The following is a 22,650-nucleotide window of genomic DNA, read 5'->3' as shown; positions in this document are numbered from 1 at the left end:
ACCCACTTGCTGATGTGTGTAAGGGAGTCTAAGGTATACTTAGTATCTTACTTTCTAAGTAGTGAGGATGTAAGTGGTGTAAATTAAGTTAGGATAAAACAAAATCCTGTGAAAAATAATAGGTACAGTTTTACCACCATTAGTTCAGACTCCTTCTAGACCTGTTTAAACTCATTCTAAATTTAGCTTAGGTCTTCTCTTCTTCCATCATGCAAATATCCCCCCACCAACCCATCAGCATGCCCTAATCCTTTTAAGGAGGGACCATTTCTAGAGGAAAGTACTAGTGTAGACCACATAATTCAGTCTCTCCTCTGTAAGGGGAGCCAGTAAGGGAACAAACTAGTGCCACGTGTAACAATGTTTGTGATGAGGATACCTGTGCATTGGGTAACTGCAGTGAGACCAAATCATTTTGCAGCAGGCTACCAGATTAGATGATGACAACTTTCTTACAACTCTTAAAAGTTTTGGTGTAGTTATTGCTTGAAAACCGTAGTGTGCTGTGAAGTCTAAGTGGCAGGTGTTACACTGGCCACATGCCAGTTGCCCAGGAAACTTATGAGTCAGGCTCTAGAAGTTTTCATGATGGGCTGGGGGGGGAAATGTATGTCTGCTTTTAGTCTGGATCCTTTGACTGATGTACCTAGTGAGAAATAACATCCCCAATTTTCAAAACAGAGATTTGGGATAAAAAGAACTCTCCTTTAGGACTTCAGATTGGGACATGATCATTTATAATTCAACCTAACTTTAGTTTGGTATTCATATATATAAACAATACATTGGATGTATATATACACACACACTTAACTTGCTAAATGATCCACCACGTATCTACCACTGTTATTTTTTCAAGCCTAGTTCAATTCTTTTCCTATTTTGTGTATTGCCCTTTACTAGTGTTAAGCTCTGTAAACAAAAATAAGTATTTTTACCTTTTATGGCCTACTACTTTATTTGAACTAACGGTAGTAATACACAATGCAGGCAGGTGGGAAATAAAAATCTAACACTACTGTCTTTGAAATACACTAGTCATTATCTAAAGGGGACATTTCCATTACTCTGGTAAACTTAAAAGCTAGAAATAATTTTGTAGCATCAAAATCCTAATTTATTTTACTTATTATTGAAAATATCTACCAAACAGCTGGTTAGTCGAGATAGAGGCGTAAAAGAAAATCTTAAACCAAAAAAAAAAAAACCAAAAAAAAAACCTTTGACATTTAATATATATCTCTCTAGGAATTTGTGCTGACTGACCCATTGCCAAAAGACCTATCATTTCCTAGAGATGTTGAAGAATGAATTATTTAAACACTGCAAACTTTAAAGCATGGAGTGTCAACACAAGAAAATGCCACGTGGTTTGCCCACTACATCAGGATCCAGTTGTTTAAAAACTGCTGTGTGCTGTTAAACTGCAAATTTTACATTCATGAAGCTAATAAAAAACACAGCACACAGGCATTGGGTTTTACAAATTTTATTTCTAGACTTTAGTTCTTTTGCTGGAAACTTGTCTGTTACAGGTCTGTTGGTGAAAATGTGCATTTCAGACCAGTGATGCCAATAAGTACAATATAAAAAAAATGTACAAATCTGAATTGCTTGCTTACTATAGATTGTTATAATAATGTGACAAATAAAACATCTCTGTTGGCACATGAACCTGCTTATCAGGATTTGGCCTTTTAGTACATACATATTTAAAGAAATTTGCAGTATGTACTGCCACTCAGTGTAACACACATAACCAACAACCACTAATGCAATAATCATGTTTGGTTCAGAGACACAGAGATGCCACAAACAGAAGTGTTTATGAGGTAAGCAGTAAGAAATGTTCCTGAAATTTGGACAGAATGTATCCAGTCCTCCTGGGTCCTGCGACTGCTAGTAGCATTGCAATGCTTTATTTATACACTATGTAGGATCTTAACTGCATTTGCCCTCAAAATGAGTTCTAATTCTGTTTTGGTTTAGCAGCATACAGGCAACAGCTAGATTATTCTTCAGCATACAACTCTGTTAGCTGGCTTATTTATGAGATTTACAGGCTTTTTTAAATTAGCATTATGCTATAATTAACAAAAAACAAAACAAAAAACCCTAGTATATTATAACAGATTAAACACACAAAATACTTAGAGTTCCAGAAGATAACCTATCATACCAAATGATGAGTTCCAGCTGATGGGAAACAACACCAAGTGGCATATAAGAGTTATATTATAATGCACCTTTCATATATCAATGTGGCTAATAACACATCTTAAAACTACTATGATAATAAACCCCAGATCAGACAAAGAATCCAGCTTTATAAAACGCATAACAAAAAACTGACATTACTTGATCTTCTGAAATGTCTGTCGTTTTTAAATTAATGCAACCTAGTTGCGAATCGCGAGACCCATTCAGAATAACGTTCAATGCATTTCAGTTTGCAGTAGAACTATGAGGCACTGTGTACGAACATTAAAACCTGGTCTAAACATGGTTAACTGAAGTATGAGGTATTGTGAAACAGGAACCTTTTTGGAATAGAGCAGTAATAATCACATTAAGTAAAAATTGATCACATAAAAAATCTACAAAAAATGATGTCAATAATATAATTTTCTATGAGAAAATTAAAACCTATAACATGGCAGTATATGACATTGTATAACAACAAAAAACAAAAACAAAAAAAAACTGATCCATAAAATAGCAGCAAAACACAATGACAAAGATACAGAAAGCAATGTTAATTTTTTTTCAAACCATGCTGGGAATTTATCCATAGCAGCTCAATAAAAATGGAGCATCCACTCCTTTTTTTTCTTTTTTTTTCCTTTCTTTTCTTTTTTAAATTTTTTTTACAATCAACACCTTAGCGGCAGTTTTCTCACATACATTTCACCATCACATTCTCCTCGAGCATCAACTTCAACAGCTATGTCCACGTCCCTTCAGCTACTTTCTAAAATAATAATAAAAAGATACATAGCCAAGATGTGCAAATTTTCTATTTGTAGCTAAATAAAAAAACAACAACTGGGGGATATATTGGAATAAGAACTCCTTTCAAGTACACCAAATCTATTCTTTTTTAACTATGGCGTTTCTCATGGTTAGATAGTTTTTGGAAATGTCTAAGAAGGGGCCAAATACACTGTTTTTGAAAAGAGTGTCTTTTTTTTTTCCTTAATAAGCTGTGTTAAAACTGCAACATCAAGGGTAGAAAGATTTTTTTTTTAAATCAAGGGGCGATTGCGTTATTTTACAAATCATACTGGCCTTATGAACATCCTCTGCAATAAATATTCTTTTTGCCTTAACTATAAATTATATATTTTAGTGTTTAAAAACCTTCAGTTGTAAAACATCTAGAGACAATCCTTAAACTATGTGTCCTATACGTGAACCTTTAAGGCCCCTAATTTACAAACGTGAGTTGGCACCAAAGGATTTCTAAACTTCAACTTTTCTATAGAAAAGGATAGGAAGATATCCTGGCAATTTGTGAATGCAATTTCTCTCACTGGAACACAACCTTCGAAAAAAAATCACCTTTCCTCTAACACCATAGTTAAATGCACTTGCTTTGCAATTCAAAGTTTGCGCACAAGCACTTATATATTTCCAAACCATTCCATTTAAAAAAAAATTCCCACAATAAAAGAACGTATTTCCTATATCTAATGGACTGAAAGTGCTTTGAATGGAATGGTTTTAGAATATTTAAAAAAAAAAAAAAAAAAGAGAGACTAGGCTGTGGATTGAACCTGACCATAATGAGGCTGAATATCTGTTGGGTCAGACCAGCATTTTATACACAGGTAACTACAAAAATATGAAGATTACAAAAATATAATATATTATGTCAATATTTCGGTTTCTCTTTATAATAGAGTATCGTATGAGTAGTACATTGGCCCTTCCCCGACAATGCTAAGCTGGAACCCTACAAAAGCCTTATGCACAGGCAATCCACAGGTACAAAAGATTAACATATAATAATGCTGTATACTAAAATACACTAACTTATGGGTTACGTTAACCATTTATAAGGTGAAGAGGATAAAAACCTAAGAAAATAAAATAAACATTTACAGATGAATTATAAAGTGACTAAATGCATAAGCAAGCAAGATACAGAAAAGCCTAGAACTGCGTTAAAGCTATGCTTTTTATAGGAAAAAAACAAAAAGAATATGTCATTTTCTATTAAAAAAAAACCCTCTTCTACTTTAAAAATGGTTCGTTGGTTGGTTTTGTTTGTTTTATGTGTAAGAAATCAAATTTAATACCTCCCCTGGAGACATTGTGTGTGTTAATGTCTATTTTTACAACATACAGACAAGAACACTTTAACATAAAAACTAGTTGATTATTATTGTATAAAATCCTCTATTTTTTGTAGCACAAACCCCTTGGGGTCATGCAAATATTATTTTTCTTTTTTTTTTTTTAAGACAGTTTTGGGGTATTTTTTTTGTTTGTTTGAAGTCACAGATGGAAGGGAGAAAGAGCAAGGAAAAAAATAACAAGAGTGAAGCTTTCCCTTCTGGTATAAAAATGTCCTGGAGAAAAGGGTTTCTGGGGGAGAGATCCTGATGCTGATTCCTTCTCAGATGCCCTTTCTTTGTCTGCTGTCATTGCCAAACAAACCGATTTGCAGAAGTCCTCTTAAATGTTCACGTCTCGCACATCGGTGGGTGTGCAGGAAAGGTCTGCTTCATCCTCAACAGTCTTTGTTTCTGAAGATATGTTGTGTTGCTGTGCCTGGCGTAGACTGGATTCGAGGAGGGATTCAATCTGTTCTTGGCAAGCTCGTAAACAATCCTAGAGAAGATTAAAGGGGAGGGGGAACACAACCCTTTAGAAAATATATAAAACCATGTGCCAAATACTATTTTTGCAGAAGGCAAATAAAAATGTAACACCATTTATATAAGGGGGGAAGGCGGGTGGAAGCGAGAGAGATATAAAGACTGGATAGCTCAAGGGGCTGGGCTACAGGTTTTTGCCATCTGGTATTTAGAGGATTATGTCAAATGAGAGTGTAGTCTCAGTTCATCTCCCAGTGGGATAAGTGTGCATCTCAACAAATTGCTACCACAGTTAACCTTAACTGGCCCAATGTTAGTCTCAGAAGAGAAGCCAATAACTGAATGGGGCATGGAGACTAAACTATAGTGTCACCACTGGTAATGCTGCCTCCACCCCTAAAGGCACATTGGTGGGACAATGTGTTGAAGCTTATGATACTTCTACCTGTACTGTAAGTGTTCTGTAGATGAACAGAAGGCTCTGTCTCCAAGGCTGTCAATCTTGCATCTTTCGTGAGTACAAGAGTTTCATGGATCATGTTTTTCGAAAAATTCTAATAGCCTCATTCTGATCTCATAGCAGTGTGAATCAGGAGTTACTATCTTGCAGTCAGTGCAATTACTGGGCATAAAACTGGAGTGAGATCAAAAATTAGGCCCAAGACTGTAGCGCTAAATGCCTTGGCACTATACAATCCAGTAGAAGTGGTATGAGCCATTTCATAAACAATGGCTTTTCAGTTAAGGAATGGCTACATTTTTTTGAGACGAGCTTTTCAGATTAAAGGTGCTATATAAATACAAAGTATTAGTAACTAATATTCTGATTATATTCAGCAATGGCCTGATCATGTTAGCTAATTGATTACTAACTCTGGAAAACATCTAAACAAAAAATGCAGCATTCCAAAAGACCAAAATGGATGCCTTTCTGCTGAATGCAGGTCTTTCACAACATACCATCAAACAGCCAGCAACCTCATGGCAATGATTTAGAAAGTGTTGCCAACCTTTTAGCTTGCCACTGCACTCACCATCACACAGAGAGAGACCAACTAGGAATGAGACAATTCTCTCTGTGACTCATGGCTCAATATGAGCTTGATCCTGCTAAGTGCTGAGTGTCTCATGTCTCCAGGAAGGTGCTGAGCACTCTCCACTCCCATTGACTTCAATGGGAATTAAGACCACTAAGCACCGCACAGGTTCAAACTTCATATGGGTAAAAGAAACCCCCCCGGGCATCTAAGTGTACAGTTAGGAATCGGCACATCAAGCATCCAAAATCTATTTATTCACAAAATCACAGAAATCAGAGATGGAAAAGAGCTGTTAGATCATCCAGTCTGTCTTCCTGCAAATGCAGGATTAGATATTCTTTAGTGCCATGCACGCCCATTGCATGGGCACAGACTTGGAGTGCCTTAAACAAGCGAAACAATCACACAGTATATTGCCAAAATTCCTCAGGCACATTGTTTACTCACATCCTTATAACAAACATCGTGAGCTTTTCTCAACATATTTAACTTTGTGTAGTAAGGACTTTGAAGTTTTCTTTTAGTATTGCCTTTTCTGATTTAACCTATGACATGCGTTAGCCCTTGCAGTGAACCCAGTCTTCCATGATAAATTGCCGTCAAAAGTGTTAGGATGTGCATGACTGAGAATGAATGTTGTTTTCCTGAGAGGGTGACCTGCCTGCTGTTTTCTTTATCTCCCAGTTTCAATTCTGCCTTCATTCAGAAGCTTCTTGTGTGATCTACCAGCTTTTCACTGATTCCACTACCACAAGAACCTTCTCTGCCACCAATAAGGGCACATGGCATTTGGGGTAAAATAAGATTAGAAACCCAAGCAAACAATTCTCTGCAAGTCCTTTCTGAGAGAGAGGGAGGTTAATCCTACCTCTAAGCAGATCAGACCATCAGTTACAGCTCACTGAAAACACATAACCTATGACCTTTTCTGGTTTAAACCCTAGTGTAATATTTCCTCTTGACAGAGACACACAGTATTTTAAATGACAAAAAGAAATGCCTCATATCCTAAAGTCATCATGCCTTTGACTCCTACGTACCTCTGGCCTTCCCAGTGAGATCTCTAACAAGACTCCCCAAGATATGACAGATCATTTCTGACTTCAGATACCACAGGACACCCATTTTAACTCCTGATAGCACGCATACCATGACACACGTAAATAGATATACAGAAATAATAAGTAAACACAATTTATTTTTTGCTTCCAAAAAGTTCAGGCACTTTCAGGTTGACTCAGCCATAACTAGGTGGCAAGTTTCTCACTGAAAGCCAACGCATAGAGCAATTCCAATGCTGGCTCTGTTTTTTGGAAACACTCCCACATACATGTTTGACTCTGAAAACTGAAATGTGAACTAGTTTTACTCATAATATTGAACAAGCAATGAATACATTTTGTAAACAGCTTGGGAGGATTTTCTATAAATGATTATTCTTTTCCTTTTCGGCACTGAAAAAAATCTTCACTCTGACACTGCAGGAGTGGATTGAGTTCTGATTGTATGTTGTTAAATAACATACAATCTTTACAGCTTACTGTAAACAGGCTGTCTGCTAAATTGCAATTTAATGAACAATGTGATGTTTGAAATGCTTTATGTTTTTGTTCAAATTATTTTTTCACGTAGATATTAAATGAACAGCTTCTCTGCAAGAATATTAAATGTCTCAAAAATGCTACATACAAAAAAACTTACTGTGTACATTTTCATCACTAGCATAACATTATTGATGCCCAGTGTTACACTTACATTTTGTTTTTCCATTCTACTCACAGCTTCTGAATACTGGGAGCAAATACAAAACTTGTGTGTTAGTCTGATAACTTCTCCCAACAACTTTTCTGCTTCACTACCCAAATTTTCAATGCCCACAGTTTGTTCAAGGTCATAAGCCCTTCCTGGATTAATTAAGCTTCTCAGTGAAAAAAAAAAGGCCTACTAGATTACTGATGTGGTCAAATACCTTTATTTAACATACACAGTAGACATGATCAGATTGAAATTCAGTCCAGCATAAGATTTAAGGTCAGATCTAAAGGAAACAAACAACAACAAAATCTATTGGAAATCCTTTGTTATTGCCTGGCTCATTAAGAATAAAAGACATACGTTTGAAGGTGTCTCTGGAGTGGGCAGGGAGGAGAAGCAAATTCCAGTGTATTAACAGACAGCATGGAAACCCAATCTAATCTAGTTTAGCAAATTTCTGGCCTGGAAATGAATGTCAGGCAAAATTCAATCCATTTGGATGATGGGGTCAGGAACAGAATGATGGAAGACAGCCCAAGACTTCTAATTGTGATTATCTGACTTCTAATTACCACTGATCAAAGGCAAAATGGGAAACTGGACTCCTACCAACATAAACATGAACTATAAAAGAATTTCAATCAGGTGATATTCATTTTACTTTAGACTCAACTTTCTTGAGACTAAGGTAAAACTTATCAGTATGAAAACTGAAATCCAACAGACCATCTGCTCTGGCTAGCAAACAATCAGGAAAAGTGTTAACCATTTTGTCAAAATGCATCAGTCTAATAAATACTTTGAAACAATCGAATCCACATGATATTAAATGTATGGCAATATGTGCCATCACTTGTGGATCAACAACCCAAACAATGTTACTAAGAAAACTTTCAAGATCAGGATTAGTGTTTGATCCATCAGTTAAGATAATTTGTTTCATAAGAAATGTGTAGTAAGATCTAAGGCCAGAGATCCCTCTTTATAGAAAATCCAGTAATTGTCAAATTCACAGAATAATTATGGCAGAGGATATTGCACCTTTATTATAAACATGGGGACAGAAATCATGTTAATACAGAAGACCAAGAAAGAAATCAACAAAGATTTAGGTGATCTTTCCTTTTTGACGTTCCTTTAAAAAATTTACATATAACTTTATGATATTTCTTATTTTATCTAGCAAACTATGTAAAAATCTTAATGTCTAGTTATTGTTATTTTAAGACATAAACATAATTATCACAAAAGTTTCCGTCCCACTCACCTTAAAGATCTTCCTTTTAAGTTCAGTTCATATAGACTGTGGCCTTGCATACTATTTATGAATAATAAAACGCAGTGCCCAAAGTGCTATTACTTCTAATTAAAACTACTTTCCTTTATCAAAGAGCTCTGACACTGACTAAGTCAAGTCATGTAAGGACATGTTGCAGTTCTACATGACACAGAGTTCTGCGATGTGTTAGAATCTAATTCATGGTTATATATGAAAAAAAATGTAAATAATATTTTCTTTTAAATCAGACATACACTATGGGTGCTGAAAGCAGATTGCTTGCTTCTTCCTAAGTTCCTGATTCAAATGTCTTGAATTGGATAGAGTTCAAGCATACACTTAAGCACATGCATGGTCCTAACAAATAAGCCAGAGTATTACAGGTACACACCACTTCAGCAGTGGGATACTTAAAGCATCTGTAGTACTTAAGAGTATATAACATTTCAGCACTGAATCAGTACTACTAAATTCTGCTCCTAGTAGTATTAAGAGCAAAAATAATTTGCTTAACTGTGTGGTATAGTATCTTGAAATAGTTAGGATGGGCCGATAATAAGCAGCAGTGAAGTATTTGTCTGTGTTGGCATCACCTAAATTCTAACAAAATATCAGAAAAATATTCCCTTATATGGGAACTAATCATAACAATGCTTTCACAATTTGCTAACAATCATTAAAATTCTACATATCACAGCCCTTTATATTAACTTGGGTGTGAGTTGTTTGGTTGTTAGAATAATTATATATCTTCAGTTTATGAATACATAAAATGAAGGGTTTTACAGCATCTCAAAGATTCTATTGCAAACCACAGGGTTGTCTTTATTTGAGTCATTGTCCAGAGCTTGGAGACCTCACAAGAACCTTTTTAAAGCATCTATTTATTGGTCTTCCACATTGTTACAAAACAAAGCTAAACTCTGCCCCAACTTCACACACCATTATGACATGGATCATTGACTTTAGGTCTTCCTTGTAGGCTCCCTTCCTGGCCCATTCACTCATGAAAGGTTTATTGCTCACTAGTTACTGATGTGCATCTCCTGGAAGCTGCAGGGCAAAATGAGAGTCCTATGAGGACCATCTACCTTGTCAGAAAGTCGTGGGACAAACATTTGTTCCAAAAAGGAATTCAATACCAGCTACTGTGCAGGTCTAGCACGTAATAAACCAAATTAGATAATTAGAACCCCCTTAAAAAAGGCATTTCACACCACTAGGCACAATAAAGGGTCTCAAGAGTGGTCAAAGATAAGCTCAGAGATACCATGACGTCTATTTATTGCAATCTTAGTAACTATTTCCTTGTCTTATTTTAAAGGTTTTTGTTCTACATAGGCTGCTGGTTTAATAACCTACAAACCGAATACAGCCTCAGCAATTGTCCTAAACCAATTTAAGAGTTTCCTTTGCTTTGTTGATATGTCTGTCTTAACAACATTAGGACTGGTCATGGTATTCATATCAATGAACTGCAGTAGCGTAATCTCTGATTTTTAATGTATATAACGATGACTAATAGTCACTGGGAAGAACAAAAGAGAATACACTTGAAAAACCACATCCAAGTTGTACTTTGATCAGCGTTTACTGTCAAATCATATACTACAGTGAGGCACTCAAAAAAATCTAAAATAGAGAGATTGAAAGAATCACTTACCGGGTCACATTTGATAACTTGTGATAGGAAATGTGTGAGACTTTGATAGGAGAGGAAAGTGTTAGTGTCTCCCAGGTGAAGGCCTTGCACGGCTGCTACCACACTCCCAGCTGCGATCATGGAAGGTGGGTTTGAAATAAACTTAACATCTGTTTAAAGAGAGAAGTGGGAAAAAAAGAGAATTGATTTCTTTAGGATGAGCTTGCTTGTGTCACTCCTAAGAGTTAGACCTGATTGTCAGATAATAAGTCTTAAGAGGCTGTAGGATTGCAAACATAAAGACTCCTCCTAATGTAATTTAACAATATCGTCAATTATCGGGCCCGATCCCACAAGCACTTATGCACATGAATAACTTTACCTGAGTGAGAAACCCTTTTTTAGAGAAAGGCCTGAAAGGCTAATCATTCCTTTGAAGGATTTTGAGGATATTAGGGCCCTAATCCTGCAAACACTTATAAATATACTTTACTCCTGTGAGTAGTCCCATTTAAATCAACGTGATTATTCACATGAGTAAAGCTATTCACATTTGAAAGCATTTGCAAGATCAGGTGCATTATGTGATGTAAGCAGTCTCTGAATCATATACCCTTTAAAACATAAACCTTTACAATTATGTTAGAAAGAGAGAAATGTATAACTTTAATATAAAACAAAAGCAAAAACAAAAGCGATTAAGACCACTTAAACCTGTCAGTAGGTGAATATTCTATATTTAAATTAAGGTTTCATCTTCAAAATGCTTTGTCTCAACCTAGTCTCTTGTCAGTGGCTGCCATCCATCCTGGCAACAGGGATTTAATGTAAATGTGGCATAACTAAGTGACGGGGGTCCCAAGAATTGGCGGACAATCAGTTACATTCTGATGTGACACCATGCTGACAAGAGGCTGGGCCCCCTTCCAGACTGCATTGCTGTAGGTCTCTCTACAAAGCCACTCCCATGATTCTTTGAGGGGCCTATCTCTGCTATTAGAATGTTATTCCCCCCCCCCTTTTTTTTTTAATAAGGGCAAATAATGTGGAATAATCCACATTTTAATGCTAAGGCTCTTTCTGCTATACAGGAATGTGTTTGATTTTTGATTCATGCCAAAATGAACCCTGGACCAAGTATTAGGAGGAAAAGAAATAAGTGGTACTAGTAAATGTCTAACTTTTTAGGGGAGAAAAAGGAAATGATATTTTATATACGATAACTTGAGATACATTCCTTCCCCTATTATCAAATATACAACTTTTCCTTTGCTGCATAAACATAAAACCACCTGTCAACCCTTGAATTAAATCAAAGACATGAAAAACTTAAGCGGGAGGGAATGGGGGCTCTATGAAACAGTTTAAATATTAAATCATTTATCTCTTTATGATTTAATATCTTTTGTATAAAGGCTTTAACAGTATAAGCATCAGGACTCTCTGTATATACTAAAAAGAAAAGGAATACTTGTGGCACCTGGTTAGTCTCTAAGGATGCTCAAATAAATTGGTTAGTCTCTAAGGTGCCACAAGTACTCCTTTTCTTTTTGCGAATACAGACTAACACGGCTGTTACTTTGAAATCTGTATATACTAAACACCTATTGTTGTAGGTATTATAGGTACAGTTTGGGGTTTATATCTCTGCCACTCCACCTGTACCCCGACCCATCTCATACTCACCTTCCAAAGGGAAATTTACCCCAAGCTCTATGAAATTGAAAGTGCCTTCAGAACTAAATTGATGTGATTAAGTATAAAAGGGTTTTTTATGTGCTATCTTGCCAGCTAAACTCATGTCACATCTTGACATATCTGAAATAGGTCTAACTTACCTCTTCCCTCCCCCACCTCTCCCCAACTCTTTCCCAAAAGATTTCTAAATAGATTCAGTTTGACCGTTGCCAATAAATGCATCCCAGAGATAGTATCTAATCTGTTCACTCAAACAAATCACTGGTATGTTTTCTTAGGTACACTTAAAATGAGAGGCTTCTGTTGGTTTAAACAGGTATGAAGATTTGATTCACCAAACTTTAGTTGTATACACATACACAGTCACAGTGAATTATCTCCAGTGTTTATTAGTTTCTGCATAATTATCATCCCAAAAAATGGCCAAAATTGTGTAAGTTTAATGAGTCCATTCAGACAGTAGTAAGTTTGGGATTCCTGTTTGCTTTTTTCTTTTAAAGGGGGCAATACACAAGAACATGAATTCACAGTCACACCCTTAGTATGTCCAAGGTGGAAAAGTAATAATGCAGTTTAAATGACCAGTTTATGTCTGTCCCCATAACCACTCCAGACAAGCAGCATGGACTGTCTTTTTGTTGCAACTCAACAAGGAATTATTTGTGGCAGAGGCCACTAATTTCAGCATATTAATCAGGGGGCCCCTCTGGCCTGTAATTGGATGCCCCCAAGTGAAGAGTGTGGCATCATTGTCAGCCTCCATCGCCTCATCTTGCGCTATTGAGCGCTCAGGAACAAGGGGGCTTCGGTGAGATGAATTAGACCTGACACAGCCACAATGGGGAAGGGGGCCCCATCAATTGAAGCACACATCCCCAGTAGCCTATCTGAGACTTCATCCAAAAAGAATAAACAACTTCAGCGTTGTTAAAAAGAGAGAGAGGGAGAATGAGAGAGAGAGAGAGAGAGAGAGAGAGAGAGGGGAGGGGGAGGAGAGAGAAGAATGCCAGCCACCCTGAAGGGAGGACAAAGCAGGCATCTAGGCGCTGCAGCGCTTTAAAAAAAATTCCTAACAAGGCGAGTCACCCCTTTTCCTTTTTAAATGGAGCAGCAATTCTATCCGTCTGGAGAGCTGGGGGCTATGAATGAAAATCTTTTCATTGAGGCAAATCAAAACTGTGAACATAAATCACTTGCTGCAAGATGCAACAGGTTCCAACTGGTCACATACCTTGAGTCTCCCAATTTTATAAAGGCCAGAGAATAGAAGAATTGTAGCAAAGTTGTTTCAAAGGGAAGTCTTTTTTCTCTCTCTCTCCACCAGGGAGGAGGAAAGAGAGGAGAGAAGAACAATAATAATAACATAAAGGGGCCTGGTATGTTTAGATAACCAGAGGGCCACAATGAAACGCTGAAGCGCCCAATATTTGTTCCTTTTCATTGTTTTGCTTGTATAGAGCTGGAGTTTTAACTTAACTCCAATCTTAACTGGGGCCAAAAAAGGCCTGTTTCCTTCTGAGTTATCCCTGCCTTACTTGGCCACGCCAAAGCCCCATTTATTAAGGTCAATTATGTGTTAACTTCAAACAACCCCTGGTAATTTTTTCTTTCCTTCTCTAACCTACCACAGCAAAAAGTTGGTGAAAATATATTTAAAAAACAAAACAAATCCCCTTCTATTAGGCAGGCAACTGAGGATGGAGCATAAAGGGAATTCCAGTCAACATCACCTTTCTATGTAATCTTTTCTATCAGGAGCAAATACTCATACACATCTTCAAACTCTCCCCTGCCTTCACCTTGTATTTCAAGTAGTGCTCACACAATGGCACTGGAGTCAATTTCCCAGTGGCTTCCATGGGCTCTGGATCAGGCCCACAAGGTATTCAGGGAAGTACAACCGGTTTGCAATCCACCTAGATTAGGGCTGGCCAGAAAAAAATATAACACACCAAAAAGTGAAGGTCAGATGCTGCTGACGCCACGTGATCTTTATCTTGTCTGGGCATCACTAGCCAACAAGGGAGTCATCCGAAGAGAGACAAAAAAATCTTGGCATCCAAAAATGAAATAAAAATCCAAAGCTGATCAAACAGCTCTGTTCAACACTCCTTACTCAGGTAATATTCCCAGTGACTTCAATGGAGTGCTGAATAAGTCCCATAATCTTGATGACCTCCATGCTATTTTAAAAAGCTAAGTAAAATTCTCTGTACATGGGTCACATTCGCTGATCCATTTTCCAGCTACCCATGTGGTGAGGAGCATACTGTTAAATATAGACTCTGGATGTGCTTTCTAAAAGAACCATAACAACACTGACAGTAGATCAAAGTACTGGACTCCTAGCAAGGCTTCAACCTTTGAACTACTCTTGTTTTCATCACTATCACTGCCAGCACAACCACCTAGATTAAACATCCCCATATCCAAAGGGGAGACTGGATAGCTATAAAGAAACACCATATACAGCTAATCTCTTAGGTGGCTTCAGACCAGGCAATCACACATTCATTTGAATTCACTACAATCTCAATGTTCTGCTTGAATCTCTGTCTAGGAAAACACATTTGATCCACAAATGTTTCAAACCCTTTAAAAGCTGTTTGGAGAGGTTCTATTACTCACATATTAGGAGCAATGTGCTGAGTCAGTCAAACTTGTGAGCTGCCTGCCATTCTGTACTTAGGCCTATGATAAAGGCAAGACTGAAACCTACCAATAATGTATATATTTATCTTCAGAGATTCTGTGGCTATATCTCCAGGCCAGACACTTCAGTGACAGTGACTATGTGAGACCAATAAATTATTTTTATTTTTTTAATGCTTATTATTTTTCTTGGATCTTTTGACCACATCCATCCCTGGTGTAACACCACTGAACACCAATGTACATCAGAGATTAATTTGCCCTTTGGCTTTAAATACACCCTAAGCTTTCAAGTACAGAGAGATGGGGGGGAGGGGTAGCTGCATTAGTCTGTATCCACAAAAAACAACGGAGGAGTCCAGCTACAACCAACAGAGACCTTTTCTTCAGACTGAACGACTCAATGTCATGCAGGCATGACCTCTCCTTTCACTTAACTATTATTGGATATGAATATTCATATTTATAAAGGTATATTACTAATTTCAAGTGAGTTTTTTATTAGTATCAACACGATCCTTGACATTCATCTTTATGTGACGCTACAGGCTTCCCTTCAAAGGAGCATTTGCTTTGGCTGCCTTTGTTTCCTTATTCTTTTGCCACATTTGGGTTTCTCATGCCACAATTGAAAGGAATCACGTGAAGTGGATTTTAAGAAAAACTGATCAATCCTTTGAAAATCACCTTTGTCCTGCCTGCCCCAACACTCTTTCCCATGAGAACAGTGGTATCTGGAGGAGATCATAAAGGCAGTGTTGCTCTTCTGATCTCTTGCTCCCCATCTTACTCTTGTTATGGTTCAATGGATAAAATGCATGACCGCCTGCACACCATTTGTGCACGTGGAGTTTCCGGGAATTAGCACACACACACACACACAATGCCCTTGAAACCAAAGATCAAGCCTCTGCAAACCTGGCCCAGGGAACAGTCAGTGTCTCTGGCTCCTCTGCAGTCCGCCCCTGCACATGCCTCCAGCAAAGCACGTGGCCAGCTGGGTGTGGACGGCAGACTTAGCCCTGTGCCAGAAAAGTGTCTGTGCCATGTGCCCCTTCTGCAATCCACCATCTACTAGCATGGGAAAAGGGGAAACTTGAATGAGGGAGATTTTACAACAAGCCAGTGAAACGCACCCATATACAGAACTAACTACATGCAAATTCTTGCTCCTAACTCTTTCAAAACTGCCTTAAAATGAATCCACAATGAGGGAGTCTGCCTCCAGGCCAGAGATTCTTTGGCAGGCCTTCATAGGCCCAGATATACACTGGAGAAGGATCTGGCCATTCTTTGAGATAGGTTTATTTAATCACTTTCCATGAAGAGTTTTACATATTTACTTCATGTTAAACTCAGAAGAGAGGCATCTTCTCAGAAACTTACCTTCTGAAAAGTAATCCACCTTCTGCAAACAACAGGGGACAACACTCAGTGCTTAAATTATCTGCACTGAGTTCTGTGAACTTGAGTATGGTAACTCTACGGAAAGTCTTAGGAATTGGGGATAAGGGTGGGTGTGCATGTTGGGTATGGGGAACACGCCATTTTAGTGTGCAGGGCATACCTGTTGCGCACAGAGCCACAAAAGTCTGGGCATGTTTACGGATGATTTGCTTGGTGTCCTCCGCCACAGGCATTTTAGTAAGGAAATGTTCAATGAAATCATGAGGGGTCATTGCGGCCAGATTCCATTTCAGCTTATTCACCAGAAACAGCTCCATTTGCTACAAAAACAAAAAGGAGTAAAGGGGGAAAAGAAGGAAAACAGTTAGAAGCTCTGCTTATAAACAGCTTTGAAATGTAGCAATTGCTTCTGAAGCAGTTAAGGTGAATTTCATCAGTTTTTACTGTATTCTGGAATCTTAATGCATGGGCTTCTTTTTGACGCACTGACTTCTGCATGATTGGAGACTGATGACTAAAACACTACACTTCCTCACCAGTGGTGCTGTGATGGTGTGAAGGAGGATTACTAGCAGAGGCGTACCAAGGTGAGGGTGCCTTTATGCATGAAACTACTGCAAGACTGTCCTCACCCAGAGGCCTGAAATGCAGCACTCCGTTCACCAGTCAAGTTGCTGAACTGCACACTAGGAACGCAAGAGGGCGCTAGCCACCCACTTTTTACCCCTTGTCCTGTGCTTTCTCTGAGGGTGAGGTAATAATGAGTATTTTAGGGATTTTTTCATTCGAATAATCTACTGCATCATGTAGTCTGCAATCGCACAGAGTCTGCACGAGCCCAACTTTCGCTGGCTAAGAAGCGCGTGGAACCCCCTGACGCCAGCTTACTGGAGCGGAGGGGGCGGGGGGCAGAGACAGCCGTGTAAGTTACATCTGTTGCTCCCATGTGCCGTAATGGAGTTAGCCTGGGAGCTGGAGGTGAACGGCCAATAATTCTAGGGGGTGAATCGCGCATAATTACTCAGTGTGAAGTAGGGGGTCACACTGGGCAGATCTGAAGAAGGAGCCTCGCGATTTTCTCTGTCGGGGTTGATTTTTATTTATTTTCCTCTCTCCTGATCGTGCTTTTCCAGATGAAGTAAACACGAAATTACCAGTAATTCGTCGGGTCTAATGGAGTTGTCGGTGTAAATGCTCAGTTTTTCTGCGGTTAGAGGAATCGTTTCCTTCATTTTTGAAGCCACAAACATGCAGGTAGCTCCCAGAAGTTGCAATCGGTTTTTCTTGAGGGGTTCAAACGACAAAAATCTGTCCAAATAATTCATAGCCAAGGGGAAAACTTCCTCTTCACATTTCTGCTCCTCGCAAACCTGGAAAAGGAGAGAGCTCGTTGAAACGAATAATAATGATAGCAACTAGTCATGCCTCCTCCCCCCGACCAAAGCTTGAAGGGCACGGCAGAGAATAGGGGTGACGGGGGGAGAAATAAATTTCCCCCAAAAGAGTGGGGAAAAGACTTAAAAGAAACTGAAAGAGAAAGTCGCAAACGGAGAAAGTAGAGAAATGTGGCGTTAGCAATCCACAGCCGAGCTCTGGCCAAAAGGGGAAATCTGGATTCTCACAGATCGGCAGCCGCTTTGAAAAAGGCAAATAAATTGCAAAATGATGCGGGGACAGAGCTGGGATCCCAGGGTTTTGTTCTTATTTGCCTGGGTGCTGCCGATTCTCTGCTTTGCTCGAGACACAAAGGTGGCGTCCGGAGCAGCAGCAGCACCAGCCCCATTTCCCCAGACGTCATCTTTTCAAAAAATATTTAAAAATATTTAAAAAATCAGCCGAAGTTCCAAAAAGGGATGAAAACGACCCGGCGGGGGTCCTTTACCGATCCCCGGGCTGATGGGGCACCTGGGGGCGTCCAGGGAGATACCCCGAAATCAAACTCACAAGGTCCCCCTCACCCTCTTCAGAAAAGCAACGTGCGACATTTCGAAGAGCAAGGGCAACGTGCTGCGCTTTCAAAAATTAATTAAAAATAGATCGCAGGCGCCCAGGGCTTCGGAAAAGGCATGAAAATGTAGCCCCGGCTCCCTAGCTCCAGCTGGGAATGCCCTGACACATGTCCTGCCAGGGGAGTGGGGCATTTGAACTCGATTTTGCCATGCGACCTTGCCGAAAGTTTCTGCAACACAAGCATGTCTTTGAGGGGTGACCACAGCTCGCTCTCTGCTCTGAACAAAGAAACTTTCACCCTGCATTTCCCCAAGAAATGACAGAGCCCAACAGCCGATCCTCCTGTCCACAGCCCCAGCAGGGACCCCCGTTTCTGGAGCACCCCCAGCCCCCTTTGGCTTGCTCCTGGGGACTTGCTAATTTTCTAATTATTAATAAACACTTTTGCTTTGCAATAAAAGAACAAAGATGGCGCATAATACTGGCACGGGCAGCACTTGCATACGTGTACATGGATATTAATTTAAAATAAAATCCCAATAAAATAACTGGCGAGGTTTAACTGCAGCCCTAAGACAAGAGTGGGGCGTCGGGGTGCCTGGGAAGTTGCTGTGCTCATCTGGGATCCCAGAGAAGGACTCTTAAGGGGGCTTTTTCCAAGTGGGGCTTTCAAACTTTGTTTTCTCTGGCACTGAGTTCATTCTAAAAGGTTCAAGGGAGACCCCCAGAATTTATTTTCTTTAGAGATGGGGGTGTGGGATTTGCTTTCCCTCTATCGAAGACACCTCATTGTTAACAAGTAAATAAAAGATAAGGGGATAAAAGGCATCACACTCTTGACTGTCAATATATATCTGTAGCAATATGTCCTATGCTGAAGGAGGGGGTGTTTTTTGGGGGTGGGGGGGAGCTGGGGCTGGAATGGGGGAGTCATTCAGGGTTTATTCAGGGTTTATTCATTAATGCAGAAGCTTGCAAAGAAATCTCTGAAACATACAAACCTCCAGCATCCAAGTGGCAACTATTTTCCTCATATATGGCAAGATTTCCTTCTGCACGCACTTGAAGTAGGACACAGAGGGCGAGCAGGTCTCCTCTGCCTTCAGCATTGTCTGCAGAACCCTGTCATTTAGTAGGTTGGCATCTAGATAGGCTCTTCTGATGGTTTCCACTTCACAACACAGCAGCTGATGTTCCATGTCTGTCTCCTTCTTCTAAAGTCAGTTTTCTAAAGGACTGAGTCAGTCTCTCTCTCGCTCGCTCGCTTGCTCTCTCGCTCTCTCTCTCTCTCTCTCTCTTCCCCTTCCAGGAGTCCCTTGGATGCTGCTTGCTGCTACTGCCGCTACAGCCCTCTGGAGGCTGAAAAACTTTCTAACTTCCAACAAAACTCTCCTGTATAGTCCCTGTGACGTTACTGTTGTTAAGCAGAGATCAAAGCACAAGAGAGAATGAGAAAGAGAGTGAGAGAGAAGCCAAAAGCAAGGGGCAGAGCCCTAAAGCCATCCCATAAGCTTTAAGTCCTTCCCCTTATACAGAAGCAGGGGTTTAATGCAAATGAGACAAGGGCTTGCTTTCTTCAAGGGAAGCAGAGAGGTGGGGGAAACCCAAATTGTCTCTTCAGTGTATGATGCATAATTTTTAAAATGGAGAGAGTTCTGCAGTGGGAGCTAAATGATGAATGGGACTAGGCCACACACAGTCAGGCATGGATATAAATACAGGGAAACTTATTTATTATTATTTTCGTGGGGGGAGGGCAGCAGGACCATATTAATTATTATTATTGCCTAGCTCTAAATGAAACTAGTATTATTTAAAAATATGCTTCCAACTCGGCGTGCCAGAGCACGTACAGGACCATGTCCTTTCCCCTTTCCATTCCTTGTATTCCTCCCCACCCCCATTTCAGCATAGATTTCTGCTACATCCCTGAATTTGAACAGAATTAAGTTCCCCCTACAATATTTGTTTTTTTTTTTAAAAAAATTAAGCTTTTACTCTGCAAACGGGGTGGGGAGGAACATGGTGATAGCTCATCCAAGCTGCACTAAGAAAACAGTTAACCCTAAACAGGCAATAGATCAGATATCAACACCCCACCCCCACTACACTACAACCACCCAGAAAAATCCCAGCAGTGCAGCAAAATGGTGACCAGCACAGTTTCCTCCAGCACAGTTCATACCTGGAAGAAGGTGCTGATAGTCACTGGGGTTACCAAGGGCCTGAGCCAAAGCCCATTGAAGTTAGCGGCAGCCTTTCCACTGCTGTAATATTTTCTAATGTCCTCCCAGCATGAGTGACTTTAGTTTCCCAACAAAGTTAGCCTATTTTATACCCAAGAATCCTTTTCAGTTTTGTTTTTTTTTAATTAAACACTTGTTAAAGTTCTTCCCTTTAACTTGAAACATTTTCAGAAAAGAAAGCTGAGCAGGCATTCGGGACTGAAGGGATTTGGCTGCTTCTTGCATATGGGTGAATGCTATGAGTGAAATCTTAGCCCCATCCAAGTCAATGGCAAAACTCTCATTGACTTCAGTGGAGCCAGGATTTCATTGTGTCTCTTGACTGTTTTGGGGGGATTGTAGACATGGGGGTCCACTTTTGTCTCCTGTTTGCCGAAATGGTTCTCCACCTGCCTAGTGTGGACACATCTTAATAAATAATGCATAATAAATAATAGTAATACCTAGCTCTTCTGCAGTGCTTAGCAAAGCATTGCCAATTGGGTTAGATTGCATGGGTGCCACAAATATGCATGGGGCATGGTATAATGCTGTGTAGCCACATCCTTGTCCCTCTCCCACACACAAATAAGATATATTGGACATATTGCTAAGATCACAAGACACAGGGATATAGTTTTATTTATGTATAGTATATATATGATAGGTGATCTTCACATCTGACATGTCTTTTCTTTGTCTTGTCTATATTATGATGACACATAAAGGCCCCAATCAGGATCTTAGCCCCTATTGTACTAGGTGCTGTCTACCTAGGTGAATGTATAAGGTCCTGCCCAGAAAAATTTATGGTTTTTTTTTTAATGTGGGAAGTAATGTCCACTTATATAAATTACATTTCTTTTTTGAAAAGTAGCAAGTATGTTTCCATTTTTATTAAACAAACAAGCAATACACTCACCCCTTTAAATTAAATAAACTAGTAGTCCAGCCACCATGGCCAAGTTTAGGGTTACATTTTGTTTCACCAATACTTAAATCCCTCCTCCACCTCAAAGGTTTTTTTTTTTTTTCTAATTCCTGATTTGTTCCTTTCAAGCATTAGTGCCATTTTCTAAGGCATTACAATTTGGGGAGCGACTGGGCATCTTCTTTTCCCCACCCCCTCCCAGATCATGGTCACATTAGTATTTGTCTGTTTGTTTCTTGGTCGCCTTTGCAAATAAATCTTCATCAGTGATCAGCTGCACTTATTCTCCTTCCCCCTCCCCCACACTATATTTGCTTTATGGAATCCTTGCTGTCCTGATGCATTTGCTTTTTTTTTTTTTTTTCCTCCTTTTTTTTTTCCTTGCACGATGCGAGCAAAGTTGTTTTTTCATTCATAAAAATCCGCGTCGGTGTGGCAAGAGCCCTTGATTTATGAGGCGGAGTGGTATCAGCTACAGCTTTTCCGGAGCCCCCCTTCCACCACCACCCTCCAGCTGAGACTGCTGCACAGACTGGCTTCTGCTGCGTGTGGCAAATTATTGCATGAACGAAATCGCCCACTTAAAACAAAATTGGCTCTAATTCCTGGAGGGAACCCCCGCCCCCTAAAATGGGCTGAAATACAAGAGGAAACTGGAATTAGCATAAACCAATAGGGGAATAGATCTGTTACCAGGCGGATCAGGCAGATCTGAACTAGGAACTTGGTTGATTTCTCTCTGACAAGACAAAGGGGACTGCTCAAAAGTGCAAGAGCTACAGAAAACCGTAAAAATCTTGGATTGACTGAGGGAGGAAAAATTTTATGATACTTTACATGCAGAGGTTCACACCACTACTGCTGTCACTGATAGCCAGTGACTACTGCTCTTTTGCAGACATAATTCTCAAACATCAAAGCAGAGTCATGAGGAATTAAAATATTTACTTGTACACACTTTAAAAATCGCATCCTAACGCCGAGCAGAGAGAATTCTCAGCTCATTGTAGAGCTTCAAGTCCGATGTTTAAAAGCTCAATTTGTTCTATCATGGGTGATCGGCAGCAGTTTTAGCGCTGTTGCACAGAAGCATTCAGAATACAGTTTAATTCCCTTCACAGAGAAAGAAAAGCGTTGCAACATTTCCAGAACAGATTGCATATTCGTGCCTGTCCCTTTATTATTCAAATACAGGCAGGACTTAGAATTGTTCAGGTAGGGGATAGTTTTATACCTCTATTAAAACAT

General features: G+C 39.4%; 1 protein-coding gene across 1 annotated transcript; it reads right to left on the bottom strand.

Moving 5' to 3' along the window:
- Nucleotides 1–1,473: 1,473 nt before the first annotated feature.
- Nucleotides 1,474–19,689, bottom strand: CCND1 (cyclin D1). Its single transcript, XM_048853709.2, has 5 exons — nt 19,248–19,689; nt 17,451–17,666; nt 16,457–16,616; nt 10,561–10,709; nt 1,474–4,836 (listed from the first exon to the last, which is right to left on the bottom strand). The coding sequence occupies exons 1-5, from the start codon at nt 19,443–19,445 to the stop codon at nt 4,681–4,683; spliced, it is 879 nt and encodes a 292-aa protein (XP_048709666.1). The 5' UTR covers nt 19,446–19,689; the 3' UTR covers nt 1,474–4,680.
- Nucleotides 19,690–22,650: the final 2,961 nt, after the last annotated feature.

The sequence above is a fragment of the Caretta caretta genome, chromosome 6 (assembly GCF_965140235.1).
Source record: "Caretta caretta isolate rCarCar2 chromosome 6, rCarCar1.hap1, whole genome shotgun sequence".
NCBI classification, from domain to species: Eukaryota; Metazoa; Chordata; order Testudines; family Cheloniidae; genus Caretta; species Caretta caretta.
The sequence above is the reverse complement of the archived record's forward strand: the minus strand, read 5'-3'. Positions and strand labels throughout refer to the sequence as shown.

Coding starts and splice junctions, on each gene's coding strand:
- CCND1 (XM_048853709.2), bottom strand. CDS start 19,445: ATGGAACATCAGCTGCTGTGTTGTGAAGTGGAAACCATCAGAAGAGCC. Junction 17,667..19,247: donor TTGCCACTTGGATGCTGGAG/GTTTGTATGTTT, acceptor CTCCTTTTCCAG/GTTTGCGAGGAGCAGAAATG. Junction 10,710..16,456: donor TGTGGCTCTGTGCGCAACAG/GTATGCCCTGCA, acceptor CTCTTTAAACAG/ATGTTAAGTTTATTTCAAAC.